Source organism: Typopeltis vanoorti, chromosome 18, assembly GCF_054136105.1.
Source record: "Typopeltis vanoorti isolate ZY-2024b chromosome 18, IOZ_Tvanoo_1.0, whole genome shotgun sequence".
Classification (NCBI taxonomy): domain Eukaryota; kingdom Metazoa; phylum Arthropoda; class Arachnida; order Uropygi; family Thelyphonidae; genus Typopeltis; species Typopeltis vanoorti.
This window is the reverse complement of record NC_143566.1, coordinates 96682022-96696550: the sequence shown is the minus strand read 5'-3', so window position 1 is coordinate 96696550 and position 14529 is coordinate 96682022. Positions and strand designations below refer to the sequence as shown.

Below are 14529 nucleotides of genomic sequence, written 5' to 3'. Positions count from 1 at the left end.
CACTGACTCCTTTGTGATCATAGCTCACCTCTATCATACTATGGCAACAGACTCAACTTTTACTTTCTCACTCTTCTTTTTTGCATGCACTAGGAACTCTTTCACATCTTCTTGGTTGCCACATTTGTTGCCTGCTAAATCATTTGTACCAGCTGAAATAACATACTCTTTCACCTTAACTCTCTGTATTCTTAACCATGCTACTGGCCAGAACGTATATATACGTCCAAGTTACGATGGATGAGAAGTGCATATTAAAATTGTAATACCATTGATATTACACTGAAATATATGATGGATACAAAGCGTATGAAGGTGCGTATTTGATCCATAATGGTCAGTAAGGTGATTAAAGCATCATTAGCATCCTTTATCTTAGCTCAAGGAAAACACGATTTCCTTGCACTTTCCTAAAGGACTCTTCATATCAATCAATCACCAAACAAAATCCGATCTTTAATTTCATGCTTTGCTTTCTCTCCCTTTTCTTTTGCTTCTACATCATTACCTGACAGGCATTTCTCCAGCCACTCAATCTCGCGTTTTTGTTCTGTAAAGTTTACTCCACATAAGTGCACTATCTTTTCCATTACTATTTAGTCATTCTCTTTATTTTCCACTATGTCATTCACATAGTCACTCATACTGATTGCAAAACTACTACATCAGTTGCATTATCATGCATTTCGTCTTTCAACTCACTGCTATCACTTTCCTTCCTCTCTACACACTTATGAAATTTGCTCATGAAACACTTTTGACAAACACATTCACCAGTTTCATTCTTCTTCCAAAAATCTCTCATTCTACAAAGGCTGTACATTTTGCACACTGCAGCAGATGTCATCACTCATGTTAAAATCATCTGCCATTGTTTTGTGCATCAGCTTGATGATACACAATACAGTGTACAATAAAACAAATGTTAAACCTTTAAAAATCAGAAAATTAAACATTCTATCCCTACAGTTAATCACACAAACATTCATAAATATAACGATGAATGAATTTAATGATTTTAAATTCATGTGACTTAATCATGCTAAAACTTCCAGCAAGATTCTTCAATGATAAATAATGATAAATTCTATAACTACCCCCACCCCCAAAATCTGCCTATCTGAATGAACAAGGATTTAGAAGACCAAATTGTATTGAGTTGTTGAAACTATGTATATATATATATATTATGATGGTACAACATAATCAGATGTCCCACCTGCCTATATCATGTGGGACATCTTCAGGTTAAATTTAAATCATGAAATACTTATTACTTGAAGGATCGCACATGATTTCATCTTCATGGTCTTGGTAACCAATAATATCAATATAGTATTCCTTTAATTCCTCTGCTAATTCCCATTTTTTTTGCACAAATGCTTTTTATGCTAATAGTGACTATTTTTCATTCTGTTGAGACTGTTTCAGTAGCTAATTTTTCCATTTTCTTTGGTTTGCTGATGAAAACAGAAACAGCATGAACCTTGTATGACAGGGAGCTATCTCACCTAGCGTAATATCTGATTATGTTGTACCATCATAATATATACATAGTTTCAACAATACAATACTATTCAGCATCCAAATAGACATCCGGTACCAGCAAGTACCAGGAAAGAAGAGGATGAAAACCCTAATTAGTTCTCTGAATTCTTTATAGAGAGCTTTTCCAAGTTATCTAGCTTTGACCTTTCTCATAAGATAATTAAAGAAATATTATTATTTACATGACAAACAAGTGATATATTTATTATCATTTACTTACTTTGATAAGTAGTAAACAACCCATCACAAAAGGATTAAAGATCGTAAGAAAACAATAGACACTTGTAGGCTCAAAGCTGAAAAAGAGTATGTTTAACGACAATTATAATTAAAATCCACAATTCTAATATTAAGCACATTCATCCTTCAATTTATGAAATAACTAGTGTAGGGAAAAAAGTAAAATTATGAAAAGAATATAAAATTCTCATTATTTTTTAAGTGATTACTTCCTGTTGGCAAACAAAGCAATAAAAACACTGCATATTAGAATTCATTAACTTTGTTTTTATGAGCATCCACTCCTATGAAAAAAAGATGTAAACCTAACATACATTAATATTGTCTGTGGGATAAAGATTACATAATCTGAAAAACTCTACAAAAAAGATTTTAAACATGGAGCTCTTTCAAGCAGCTTCAGAGTTACAATTAGTAGGGTGGTAGTCTCTCTCTTACACACACACACAATGGGTGATGACAATCCACCTTTCACAAACATGGATGAATGCCAAGTGGGATTTGAATCTGCAGCCTATTTGCCTGGAGAGTGTTTTTATGTGAATACCACCCACAAATGGCTGTAATCCTATAGCATATCAGTATTGTGAGAATACTGATAGGGAACTATCAGTATCATAGGGAACTATGTATATATTATGATGGTACAACATAATCAGATATTATGCTAGGTGAGATAGCTCAAAGTAAGTATGCTATATCAGTATTCTGGTAAGGGTTACATGATCTGGGCACCCTGCTCTAAAGAAAAACATACTTTTCAAGCCACTTTGGGTGTAAGCAAGGTGATAGTCTTACACTGGGTGATGAAGATCTACCATCTAAAGACTTTTTCCTAAGTATCAGCTCTCCAACTCATAGTCTATCTGCTGGAGGGTGGGTGTTCTCTTATCTTTGGCAACAAGGCTAAACAAACAGCCAATTGAGATAAGAATTCAGATATTGTTTATTCAATCAAAATTTTATATAAAAAATCTAAACTTAAAAAAAATGGGAAAGAGTCAAGATTTGCAACATAACTGAAACAATTTTTGAATAATATAAGCACGTAAACACAAGAAAGATATTTAATTAACCAAATATTTCGGTCTGGAAATAGCAGACCATCTTTGGTTAATTAAATATCTTTCTTGTGTTTACGTGCTTATATTATTCAGTCTTTATGTCACAAGTATCCTTAAACATTGAAGCAATATGTGGAAGCAGAATAAGTGGATGATATTACTCTCCAATAGACACTTATTCTGAAAGGAGATAAATACGGTATGAGGGAAGATATGAAAAATTTGTTCAGTGAGGCAAAAAATGAAGAGGAATCTTTTCCTCTTCTTTTTTTGTGTGTGTGTGTGTGGTGGGAATTCAAGATTATTATTATTTTATTAACTCTTAGCTTTATTTTATTTTATTTTACTGTGCTCCCATTCATGAAAAGTTTCATATCTGTAGCACATTATGATGCAAAAAAAATAGTACTGAATAACTACAACAATATATGTTATGGAGTAAATAACTTTATTAACAAAGAAATATATGTTTATAGATAATGATATGTACATCCCCAACTATCTGTAGAATCTTGGTTGAATAAAGCATTAATGATGGTAGATTATGTCTCGAAATGGGCACCTTGTCTTTCAAGACAGGTTTCGTAGAGCATGTGATGGTTCTCTGTCATCTTGGACAGCAAGGATCGAGACATCTGCTGGACATATAATGTAATTTTATCCCTTAGTTTATCAAAGTCTGAAGGCGGGTCATGGTGGTGGAATACCTACTCCTTCAACATGCCCCAAATGAAAGCATCAAGTGATGTGAGATCAGGAGAATGTGAAGGCTACAGGAATTTTGTGAACCTCAAAATGAGCCTCCTGGGAAAGTGTTCTGATAAATAGGCTCCAGAACTATGTGATGTGTGACAGGTTGCTCTGTTCTGTTGGAATACCTGTGCACAAAATGGAATATTTAAGTTTTTAGCACAACACATCTTATGCAAATCCTGGGTGAATGGAACCAACACATTCTCGATGTAGCGTCGATATTGAAGGTCAGTTACGCTACCCTATTCAATGAAGTAGGGCCTGGTTATGGCATGGCCGGAAACCACATACCATACAGTGACCTTCTCACTCTGAAGAGGTTTCTCTTGGACCAATTCAGGTCTTGAGAAACCAAGAAACTTGTAGGGTTGTCTGTTTGCATGTATATAATTTTTGACCGCTTAGGTGGAAATGTGCTTTGTATGGATCTTCATAGACATTGGTCAGCATGGGTGCACAGTATTTTGTTGTGCAGTATAATCCACTACTGTTAATCACTGACCCACCAGCCTGAATGACGTATGAAAAGGCAACCAGCTCCTTAAGGATTCTCTGTAGTGATGCCTTGGTATTCCAAGTTTTACCGCTGTTCAGCATTGACTGTGTTTTGGAGACTGTAACACACTGCTCCACACACACATTCATGATTCTCATTTGTGTTAACAGTTCGTGGTCTCCCCGAATATCCTTTGCATTGCAGCAGAACATTCCTAGTACGTCAGAACCTCTTGATTAAGGCAATGATGACACTATTGCTTGGGGGGACACTTACAGAAACAATGAACAAACTGTTCACAAACATGTTGTAGGCTTGGGCCATTTGCTCTACCAACTCTGTATAAATGAAAATAATACTCAACAATAAACATTTTTCCTTCCAAGGTCAACATCATTGTTACAGTGAGAAAATCATGTGGCTGCCCTCGACATTTCAAAGGCATTTGATCAGGTTTGGCACAGGGACTTACTTAACAAACTGCCATCCTATGATCTGCCTTCCTCACTCTGTAACTGGATTGCCAACTTTCTCAATGGTCATTTACTACGTGTCATGGTGGATGGTTTCCTCTCCTCAGAGTTCCCCACCAATACAGGAATACTTCAGGGTTCTTTTGTCCACTCTCTTCCTGCAGGAATACCTCAGGATTCTTTTACCAACTCTCTTCCTCTTCTATCTAAATGACCTGCTCTCACAGACTTCCAATCTTATCCATAGATTATTCTATCCATATTAAAAATGAAGATATTAGAAAGGAACTTGACACTGTTAGCATTCAAGAATGCATATGCAGAGCTAATCTAAATTGGTATGGCCACTTAAATAGAATGGGGTGAAGAAAGGTTAGCAAAACAGGCATCTGATGCTAAGATGTAGGGAAAGAGATCCAGAGGGAAAACCAAGGTCTAGGCAGATTGATTCGGTCAGAAGTGTCTTAGAAGCATGAAATGTTAAATATGACAATATCAGAATGCTGACAAGTAATAGACTAATTTGGAGGAAAATTGTGGATAGGAGGTTAATAATAATGTAAACATAATCGTGTAGTAGTATCTCATAGTAGCCTGAACACCCCTTGAGGATACATATCAGGAAATTGATGATGATGATGTATATAATTTTGTATTTTTATGTAATCTGGAAACCCTGCTATGAGACCAAACATGAAACTTTTTCAAGCTCCTTTAGACCTCTTATAGCCAGGGCATTAGTCTTGCAATGGATGATGAAATTCATCTCCCGCCTAAAGATAATCATAAACATCCATGCCCAAGGTTGGATTAGAACAGAGTCTGTTAGTTGGAGAGCAGATATGCTAACCACTTGGCCAACCTGGAAAAAAAATCAATCACGATTTAAGAGCTCCCTGAACAGTTATCAGCCCAAAAGTCAGCTGTCATATATGCACTAGTGTCAGAAGCATCAAAAATAAAGGTGAGGAGTTCTTATCAATTTCCTTGAATGGCAGGCAATATCAAGTAGAGTGATATGAGCAAATATCAGAATGGGAAACTGGACAATGAGATTTATTTGTGTCTATGGTCCCAAAAGGTTCTACTAAGGTAGAAGTGGAGAAATTTTTTGAGGCTTTAGCAAAAGCACCTGACACAATGAAAAAGTAAAAGCTAGTCCATGTTGAGAATCTAAATTGCAGAGTAGGAATTTATTTGAGTCGTAAGTCAGCAGTTAAAATTGAAGGAAGTACAGGAAGATGGTTTAATGTTAAATCTGGTGTGAGACAAGGATGTACATTATCCCCTCTGTTATTATCTATATGGATCACTTTATGAAGGAAAGTGGTATTAAACATGATATCAAAATTGGAGATGTTAATGTCAGCTCTTTGCTTTATGCGGATGATGTTATACTTCTAAATAAATCTGCTACAAGTCTGCAAGATTCTCTGACTAAATTGAATAACTGTTGTAATAGCTATGGTATGAAGGTCAGCAATAAAAAGACAAAAACAATGAAAATAGGCAGAATCATTGAAAATGTCAACTGTGTTGTGAATGGAGAACCTGTGGAACAAGTAAAACATTTCAGCTATTTAGGCACGATTTTTACTGAAGATAGTAAATTAAATATAGAAATAGACAACAGAATCAGCAAAGCTGGTATGGTGAGAAGTCAATTGAATAAATTCATATGGAATAAGAGAGAAATTAGTCGGAACACTAAATTAGCTGTATACAAGACAGTGTTCAAACCAGTTTTAACTTATGGATCTGAGAGCTGGGTCAGAAGTAAAACACTTGACCAAAGACTAGAGACCACAGATATGAGTCCTGAGAAAGATTATAGGCATGAACAGATGGCATCAATGGCAATATCATATTAAAAACGAGGATATTAGGAAAGAACTTGACATTGTTAGGATCCTGGAATGTGTTAGTAGAGCTAATCTCAGGTGGTATGGTCACTTAAACAGAATGAGAGAGGAAAGATTAGCAAAACAATGTTCTCTGCCAGGTTGGCAGGAAAAAGACCCAGAGGAAGACCAAGATATAGGTGGAGTGAAACAGAAAAAATTGCCTTAGAAGACAGAAATATAAGATCTTGAGGAAAATTGTAGACAGGAAGTTAGTAATGATGTAAGTTCTTCATGTAGTACTGTCATAATATCATGTACACTCCTTGAGGGTGCATGTTAGAAATTTGATGATGATGAGTTCTTATCTCTGGTGAAACAAAATAATTACAAAGGAGTATAACTGTTATAGGAAGAGAATGTGACAAGCCTCATTTGGAGAGTACAGACAAGAAGAGTAGGACAGTCTCCGTTGCCAAGGATTGTATTCTCATAAAATCTCTAGTTTGTTTTTATTTTTCTATGGCTATTAAAGGATGGATTGTCAATATCTGATATTTTTTATCTACTCTTCTGTTATCTTGTGTATAATTACACAAGTGGTGGGAGATGAACTTCATTGCCTGGTGTAAGACAACCTCCACACTTATTGGAGGATTGAAGCGGCTTGAAAAAGTTACGTTTCATCTCTAGAGCAGGGTTTCTGGACCTGACAAAAAATAAAATTAAAAATATATTATATTAACTATATTAATTATAATAGATAATTTTAATAAAAATAGGGGAAAAAACAATCCTTAACCTATCTACAGTGTGAATGTAATATAGGTTTGTGGGTAGGAGCCACAGAGTCAATCATTTTAAACCAAATTGCACCCTTTTCAAATAGTTTCATCATTTCTCAACATTAATGGTTACACACAGAGACACACACACACACACACACACACATATATACATATACAGATCATTTAAATAAGGTCCTTTTCCTCTTTAAATTGTTAACTAAATTATAAATATCTTATAGAAGTATTGTGGGACACCCATGATGAGTCTTGTGACTTCATGGAGATCCTCGTATAATAATAATGATTTCCACATGTCACTTCCTGTAAATCTGAAACATGACTGTAGTTTAGAAGCAGCTATTTTGGCGAACATTATTTCTAATAATTAGTAGTACTGTTATAGTACTGCCTGAAAGCTAGAGGAGAATTTACATTCTCAACAATTAAAACAATAATATCAGTCACCTAAATCACAGCTAATTCTAGCTCCTCAGTATTTGGTTTACTTTTCATGCACGGTTTTTTTTTTTTTTTTTTTAATGAAATATCACTAATATTTTTAAATGACACAGGTAGAACTGAGGAACATTGCCATATTACTTCCTGATCTGAATGTGCAAGAGACTGTCAAAAGACCTTAAACAACAAATCTCCACCCTTCCATTTTTATCTGATTAAGTTGATCTCTAAGAGCTTTAGCAGCATAATGACTATATTCATGTTAAAAACAAATGAATCATGTGACCTGGTCTGTGAAGGATGAACCCCCCCCCCCAAAAAAAAAAACAACTTTAGTCCAATTAATTTTAATTTTTCAGAGGACATGAACAAGTCAGAAACAGCTATATTCCAGAACTTGATAAAAGATTAAATGGTAAAACCCCACCCTTATAACATGGTTACATAAACAACACAAGAAATAACTAATTCCAAATATGGTCAAATCATTGGAATGATGCAAATTGCAGTGGAGGATAAGAAGAATTTTTTTCTACCTATTTTCAAAGTGCTTCAATCTTTTTATTACTTGCTGAATGCTTTAAATTTTTAGAAGGATGTGTCTCATCAGATACATATGTGCAATAAGTAAAAGTAATTGATCAATTGGAGTGGATCACCATGGAGGAAGTAGACCCAACTCTCTCACAATGGGAGAGGCTTTTACCCAACAGTGGGGAAGATATAGGCAGAATCATAATTGATCAATGACATTCAACTTAGAATTGTTTCTGGCAAGTCGAGTTTTACACATACATATTTCTTGTAATAACAGTAGTCAGTGATTACTGTTATTACTTTTATTATTACTATCTATTGTAATAATAATAATATCTATCTTTTGTTATTACTTGCTACAAATAATGTAGGAAGATATTAATGAAATATTAAGAGGCACTGTTGTGATTCTTGATGTTGCATTAACTATTCAATTCAAACAATATTAAATGCTGCTCTGTATTTTCAGACAGTAAAAACTGCCATGAGTCAAAATACATTTAGCTTTATTGGCTTAGCAGCATATGGCTACACTAGGCAAAATCCATACAGAAGGTGTTCTACAGCTCATAAAAAAATTTGCACTTAGTTATGCTGCATGCATCTCACACACACATGCACGTGCAATAAAAGTGCAATTTAGACAATTTTGGGTAGAATAAAAAGACATTCAGTAATTTCAGCCATCTTCAAAAGACCTTAAGGAAAGCTAAGAAATCAAATGAGATTGTATATAGCATTACAGTGGGAAAAAAAAACTACCAAGAACAATGTACAGTATATTACGTCTGTGAACTGTGTGTATTCTCAAGCCACATGTCTGCATGCATAAAACCCAAACATCTGTGGATTTTATGCTTGCAGAACAAATTAAATGAGATTAAATCAGACTTTCATTCCAAAGAGCATGTGTCATTCTGATTGCACCATTGAGAAGACTAATCAAATGTGACATTAAAAAAGATATAACAATTAAGTAGAAAGGGAGACAAAATATAGTTGTTGCAAATTTTTCCACTTGGTTATACTATAAATTAAATTAAAGATGCCAAGAAATTATATTCTTGGTTTAATCCTTTATCCAAGTGTAAGCAAACAAGTTTGTACATGAACTATTTTCAGGACTGGGGCAACTCTTATACCCATAATGCCCTTCCCATAATGCACAGCATATATGTCCACAAGGAGATGTGCTATGCATTATGGGATACTAAGGCAAGTGATGTGAAGTCATTAGCTTCTTTATACGAGTTGCCTCAGTCCTGAAAATAGTTCAAGTGTAAACTTGTTTGCTTACACTTGGATAAAGGATTAAACCAAGAATATAATTTCTAGGTATCTTTAATTTTTAGGGAGACAAAAAAGAAAAACTTTTAAATACTGAATACAAATTTTGCTAAGAGCATTAAGGAAAACAAGTCATTTTTAAATACTTACCTATTCACACTTGCAATATTTCCAGTTCCAAAAAATGCCAGAAGAATGAAAAACAGATGGAATATGTTAAAGAATCAAAAGTTATTTCTTGATTTTGGATAGCAAAGCATTTTTTAATGTAAATATCAAGCAAACATTTCATCAAGGTTAAAAAAATAACAAACTTACATTAATATTGCTTAACACAGACAAAAACAAACTTGTGCAAATATATAATACAGTACAGGGTATCACAAAGTACATTACTAAACATATGTGCAAAATTATTATAACTGAAAAATATTGAAAGTTAAAAATATTTATCATTTGAAAAAAGTCATTTCTGTGGACTATGAAATAAAAATCCTGCAGAGACTATTCCTATATTTTTCATATTAGTTAACTGGAGGTTAGTTAATTACAATCCCACTGTACTTTAATTAACACAGCATTAACTTTTGGTGTGAACTGTTGTTTTCATTGTACATCTACAATACTGCATCTCTTATTTAAATACTGAATACAATCAACTCTCATAATAGCAAATGCCATTTATAAGTGAACTTATTATAACAAACTAGAGAAAATTCTCTACCAAATCCTCATAGTATCAATGCGATTTTAAAGGAAATTCACTATAGCAAATGCATATTTAAACACAGGTGCTGGTTGAAGCCAATGTTAAGGTTTAGCAGAGTGAAAGCAGCTCAGTAAAAGAATTAAATATAGATTTAATTGGATACAATATTTCATCTGTGTCCCAGAGACATAATCAGGAATACAATATAAGGATGGTAATAATGTGCACAAACAACACAAAAAATAAGTGAAAGATATTAGACTGTTAAACCTAAAGTCTGAAGGATGTCCTCTGTGGATGCTGGCAGGTAGCCATGGCTGTATGTGAAGTTTCACATAACCACCTAGTCAGTCTGGTTGGCCGAGTGGTTAGCACGTGTGCTCTGCAGCCAAAAGGCTGTGGGTTCGAATCCCGCCGTGGGCATGGATGTTTGTGATTGTCTGTAGAAATAGTGGTGGTGGACAGTAGATGGTATTGTTGTAGTTAGTGAGTGGAGACAGCGTTGTAGAGTAGATGCCCTCCCTCAATAAGTCTTTGGACTCCCTGGAGGTGTCACGTAATAATAGTAATATTTATTAAGATTCAGTTATTTATTTTTTAAAAAGGTTTGGCATGTTTGTATTTGCTGTGTTGACAGATATATTTCTTGTGTTCTTCAAGATGGATGTTGGCAGATTTTCCAGTATGACCATAATAGGACAGACTGGAAGAACAAGGAAACTTGTCAGTTACTTCACTTGGAAGCAACTAGTAAGTTAGTACACCTGGAAGTGAGAGAGAGTTGATCTTCAGAAGAGCAGATAAGGATAATTAGACTTCGAATAGGGTTTTGAATGCAGTGCAGGAATTAAATTTCTTTAAAGGTCTAGCTATTTTTTCTGCAATGTCCAGGATATAAGGAATAGGAAGGGTGCTAGCTGGTGAAGTGGAGGAGGAATGAGACTAATATCTGGAACTAAAAAAACTCAAATCTTTTAGTTAATTCAGGCAACCATGAAATAACATTCTTAGGAATTCTTTTTTTAATGTTTTCTTCTGAGAATTAGTCATAATCTAAAGGTTTGCATGTAATGCAAACTCTGAGCGACACATTCAGAAACTGCACTACATACAAACTTTTAATTCACAGAAAAAATATTCAAAAGCCTTAAAAATTGTTATCCCATGGTCTCCTTTTAGCACCCCCCCCCCCCAAGATATACAGGTTAACCAAAATTCATAAATCCAATACCCCCTCCCCCACAAGCCAATTTTTATATGGGACATTTTGAGAACAAACATTTACCACAGCTAATTTCAAATCTTTAGTCTAGCTTTGTTATGTAGATGATATATTTACCATCCAGAGTTGGGTTGACAACAATGGTATAATCTTTGATGGACAGCATGGATTTGCTAAAGGGAGGTCGTGTTTTAGTAATCTACTTACTTATTACAATAAAGTGACTGCTTCCTTGGACAGAGGAGAAGGATACACAGTAATATACTTGGATTTCGCAAAAGCTTTTGATAGAGTACCTCATGATAAGTTGACAGTCAAACTAGAGCAGATGGGGTTGGATATTAGATTAGTGCATTGGATTGGAGACTGGCTATCTGATAGGTATCAACAAGTTGTGTATGGGGGTGCAATATCCAGGAAAAGGAAAGTCACTAGTGGAGTGCCTCAGGGATCTGTTTTAGGGCCATTACTATTTAACTTGTATATTAATGATATTGGCGAAGATTTGGATGGAGATATTCAGTTGTTTGCAGATGATGCAAAGTTGGGACGAACCATAAAGAGTAGTGAAGATGTTGTGGCCTTGCAAGAAGACTTGAATAAATTGAGTGATTGGGCAAGCAAATGGGGATGTGAGTTCAATGTTGCAAAATGTAAGGTTTTAAAATTTGGAAAACAAAGATGGGATGCAGAATTTATGCTTGGTGAGAATATATTGTTGGAAGAAGAGGAAATAAGAGATCTGGGGGTGATAGTGGATAAGGATCTAAAATTTAGGGGACACATCGCCAAAATTGTGAAGACATCACAAAGACTTCTGGGAATGATGCGGAGGACAATGATGTGTAGAAGTAGGGAGATTCTTGTTCCATTGTATAAGGCTTTGATTAGGCCACACATGGACTATTGTGCCCAGATTTGGTCACCTGGTTTTCAGAAGGATGAAGAGATGTTGGAAAGGGTCCAAAGGCGACTGACTAAGGTAGTTTCTGACCTCTGGAATGTCGAGTATGAGGAAAGATTGAAAAGATGTAATTTGCAGAGTCTAGTGGAGAGAAGGAAGAGGGGAGATATGATAGAGACCTACAAGTTGGTAAGGGGTTGTTATAAGATCAATGGTGGAGAAGTTCTACAGAGAATAGTGGGAGATCAGGGGAGAACCAGAGGTCATCCCTGGAAACTGTATAAAGAGGGTGTGAGTAGGGGAGTGAGAGGCAGGTTTTTTTTCGTGCAGAGTTGGGAGTGATTGGAATGCCTTGCCTGAGAGTGTGGTGTCTGCAAGGAGTTTGAATGTGTTTAAGACGCGGTATGATGAGATGTGTGTGAGATAAAAGGACCTCCTAGATGAGTCTTTGACTCCATGAGGTCTTGTTTAATAATAATAATAATAATAATAATAACTGGTCCTATTAACATGGGACAGAATGTGAAGGGTATAGTGAATTCAGAGAGGATGGAGAAAAGAATGGGGGAGGGGAGTGTTATCGATGGTAGCTGAAGAAATGCATCCAAGAAAGAGAGTAGGATATTAGCAATGCATGTGAAAGTTTGAAAAAGTGCTTAAATGAAGTGGTATCAGAATACGTTCCTAGAGTTTGAAGAACAAATAAGCAGGAGGAGAAATGGATATGCAATCTTATTAGCAAGAGATCCATAAGAAGAAGATATGGAAGGAATATCATGAGAATAAGAGTGAGAGGAGTATGAAATATATAAAGTGTAGGGCAGAAAATTTACGAGTATTTTATGGAAAACTAAATCAGAGTATGAAAAGAAACTCGCTGTGCAGGCAAAAGGCAATCCAAAAGAATTTTATCGTTATGCTGCACATAAAAGAATAAATGAATGTGGAAGAATAATTTTAGTAAATGAAGACGGTACTCTTGTGTCAGAAGTTGACAAGATTGTTTAAATAACGAAGACTCGCTTCTCTACGATTTATCAACCTGGTGTATACAACATAGTTCACAGTGCTGCTGCGACTACATCAGATGAAGAGACAGAGGTGTATGACAATGAAGTTCAAGAGCTGTTGTATAATCTGGATAAGAATGTTGCAACAGGGAAAGATAACATATCAGCACATATGCTAAAGAGAAAAATTGTAAGTACATATATATATATAACATTATAAGTTACTAAAGGGATATTATAAGATTGACATAGAACAAATTTTTCAATACAATGGAAATAGGGGGAAAACAAGGGAGTCACACTTGAAGCTGTCTAAGAGGGTGGCTAGTAAGGGTGTGCAGACTAGATTCTTTTCTTGGAGAGTGGTGAATGAGTGGAATGAATTACTAGAGGTGGTTGTGAGGATCCCAACAGTGAATAGGTTTAAGGATATATATGATATGTATTGCGTTAATGGATAGAGTGGGTCTCTCATGATGAGTCTTTTGGCTCCATGGCATGCCCATATAAATAATAATAATGTTATTACCTAGATATGATAGAAATGAATTAACCTCCCTACCGGCCAAAGTGGATGAAATAATGAGACCAAATTGCACTTCTTATCCATGTTATTTCAATGGGTGTTACAGAATCATATTCAGATTTAACTGGACATCTATAGACATCATGGCCAGTTGGGATGTTAAGAAAGGAGTATGATGGCAAAAGGATTAATGTGTAGGCCGTGTAGAAGGAATGGATGCAAATTTTTGGATGTGTGGAGTAAGTTTGAGGGAGGGAAGGATGGATTTGTATAAGAGAGATGGCCTACACTTGTACAAAAAAAACAAAAAACAAAAAAAAAGAGCAGGAAAACTAGATTATGATTGGAAGAATGGTAATAATCTCTATGTAAGAGTAACAATGTTATGTAATTGTGTTAATGATGGGAATGTGTATTATCATAGAAATGATTATGAGGAGATATGAGAGTCTCATACATTGTAACTTCAGATTGTTACTTCAGCCAGTTCTCACACATTAGTGAGAACTGGCAGATCAGAGGCAGACATACTAATTGATATTGAGTGTAAAGGGTACAGTATTTTTTATGAAAAACAGACAGGATAGGAGAAGAGGGGTGCTGTGCTGCTATAATGATATTAGATGAGCTGAATCTAATTAGAGTTGAAACCTATGACCGAAATACTGGTAA

General features: G+C 35.2%; 1 protein-coding gene across 1 annotated transcript in view; it reads right to left on the bottom strand.

Moving 5' to 3' along the window:
• The window catches only part of LOC150096967 (GPI ethanolamine phosphate transferase 1-like), a 311441-nt gene that overhangs the window by 31770 nt on the left and 265142 nt on the right, over positions 1-14529 (bottom strand). Inside the window, exons 23-24 of the mRNA XM_090408103.1 lie at positions 9637-9693; positions 1769-1844 (exon numbers count right to left, since the gene is read on the bottom strand). Coding sequence (XP_090264229.1) covers positions 1769-1844; positions 9637-9693 — 133 coding nt within the window. The remainder of the gene's footprint in view (positions 1-1768; positions 1845-9636; positions 9694-14529) is intronic.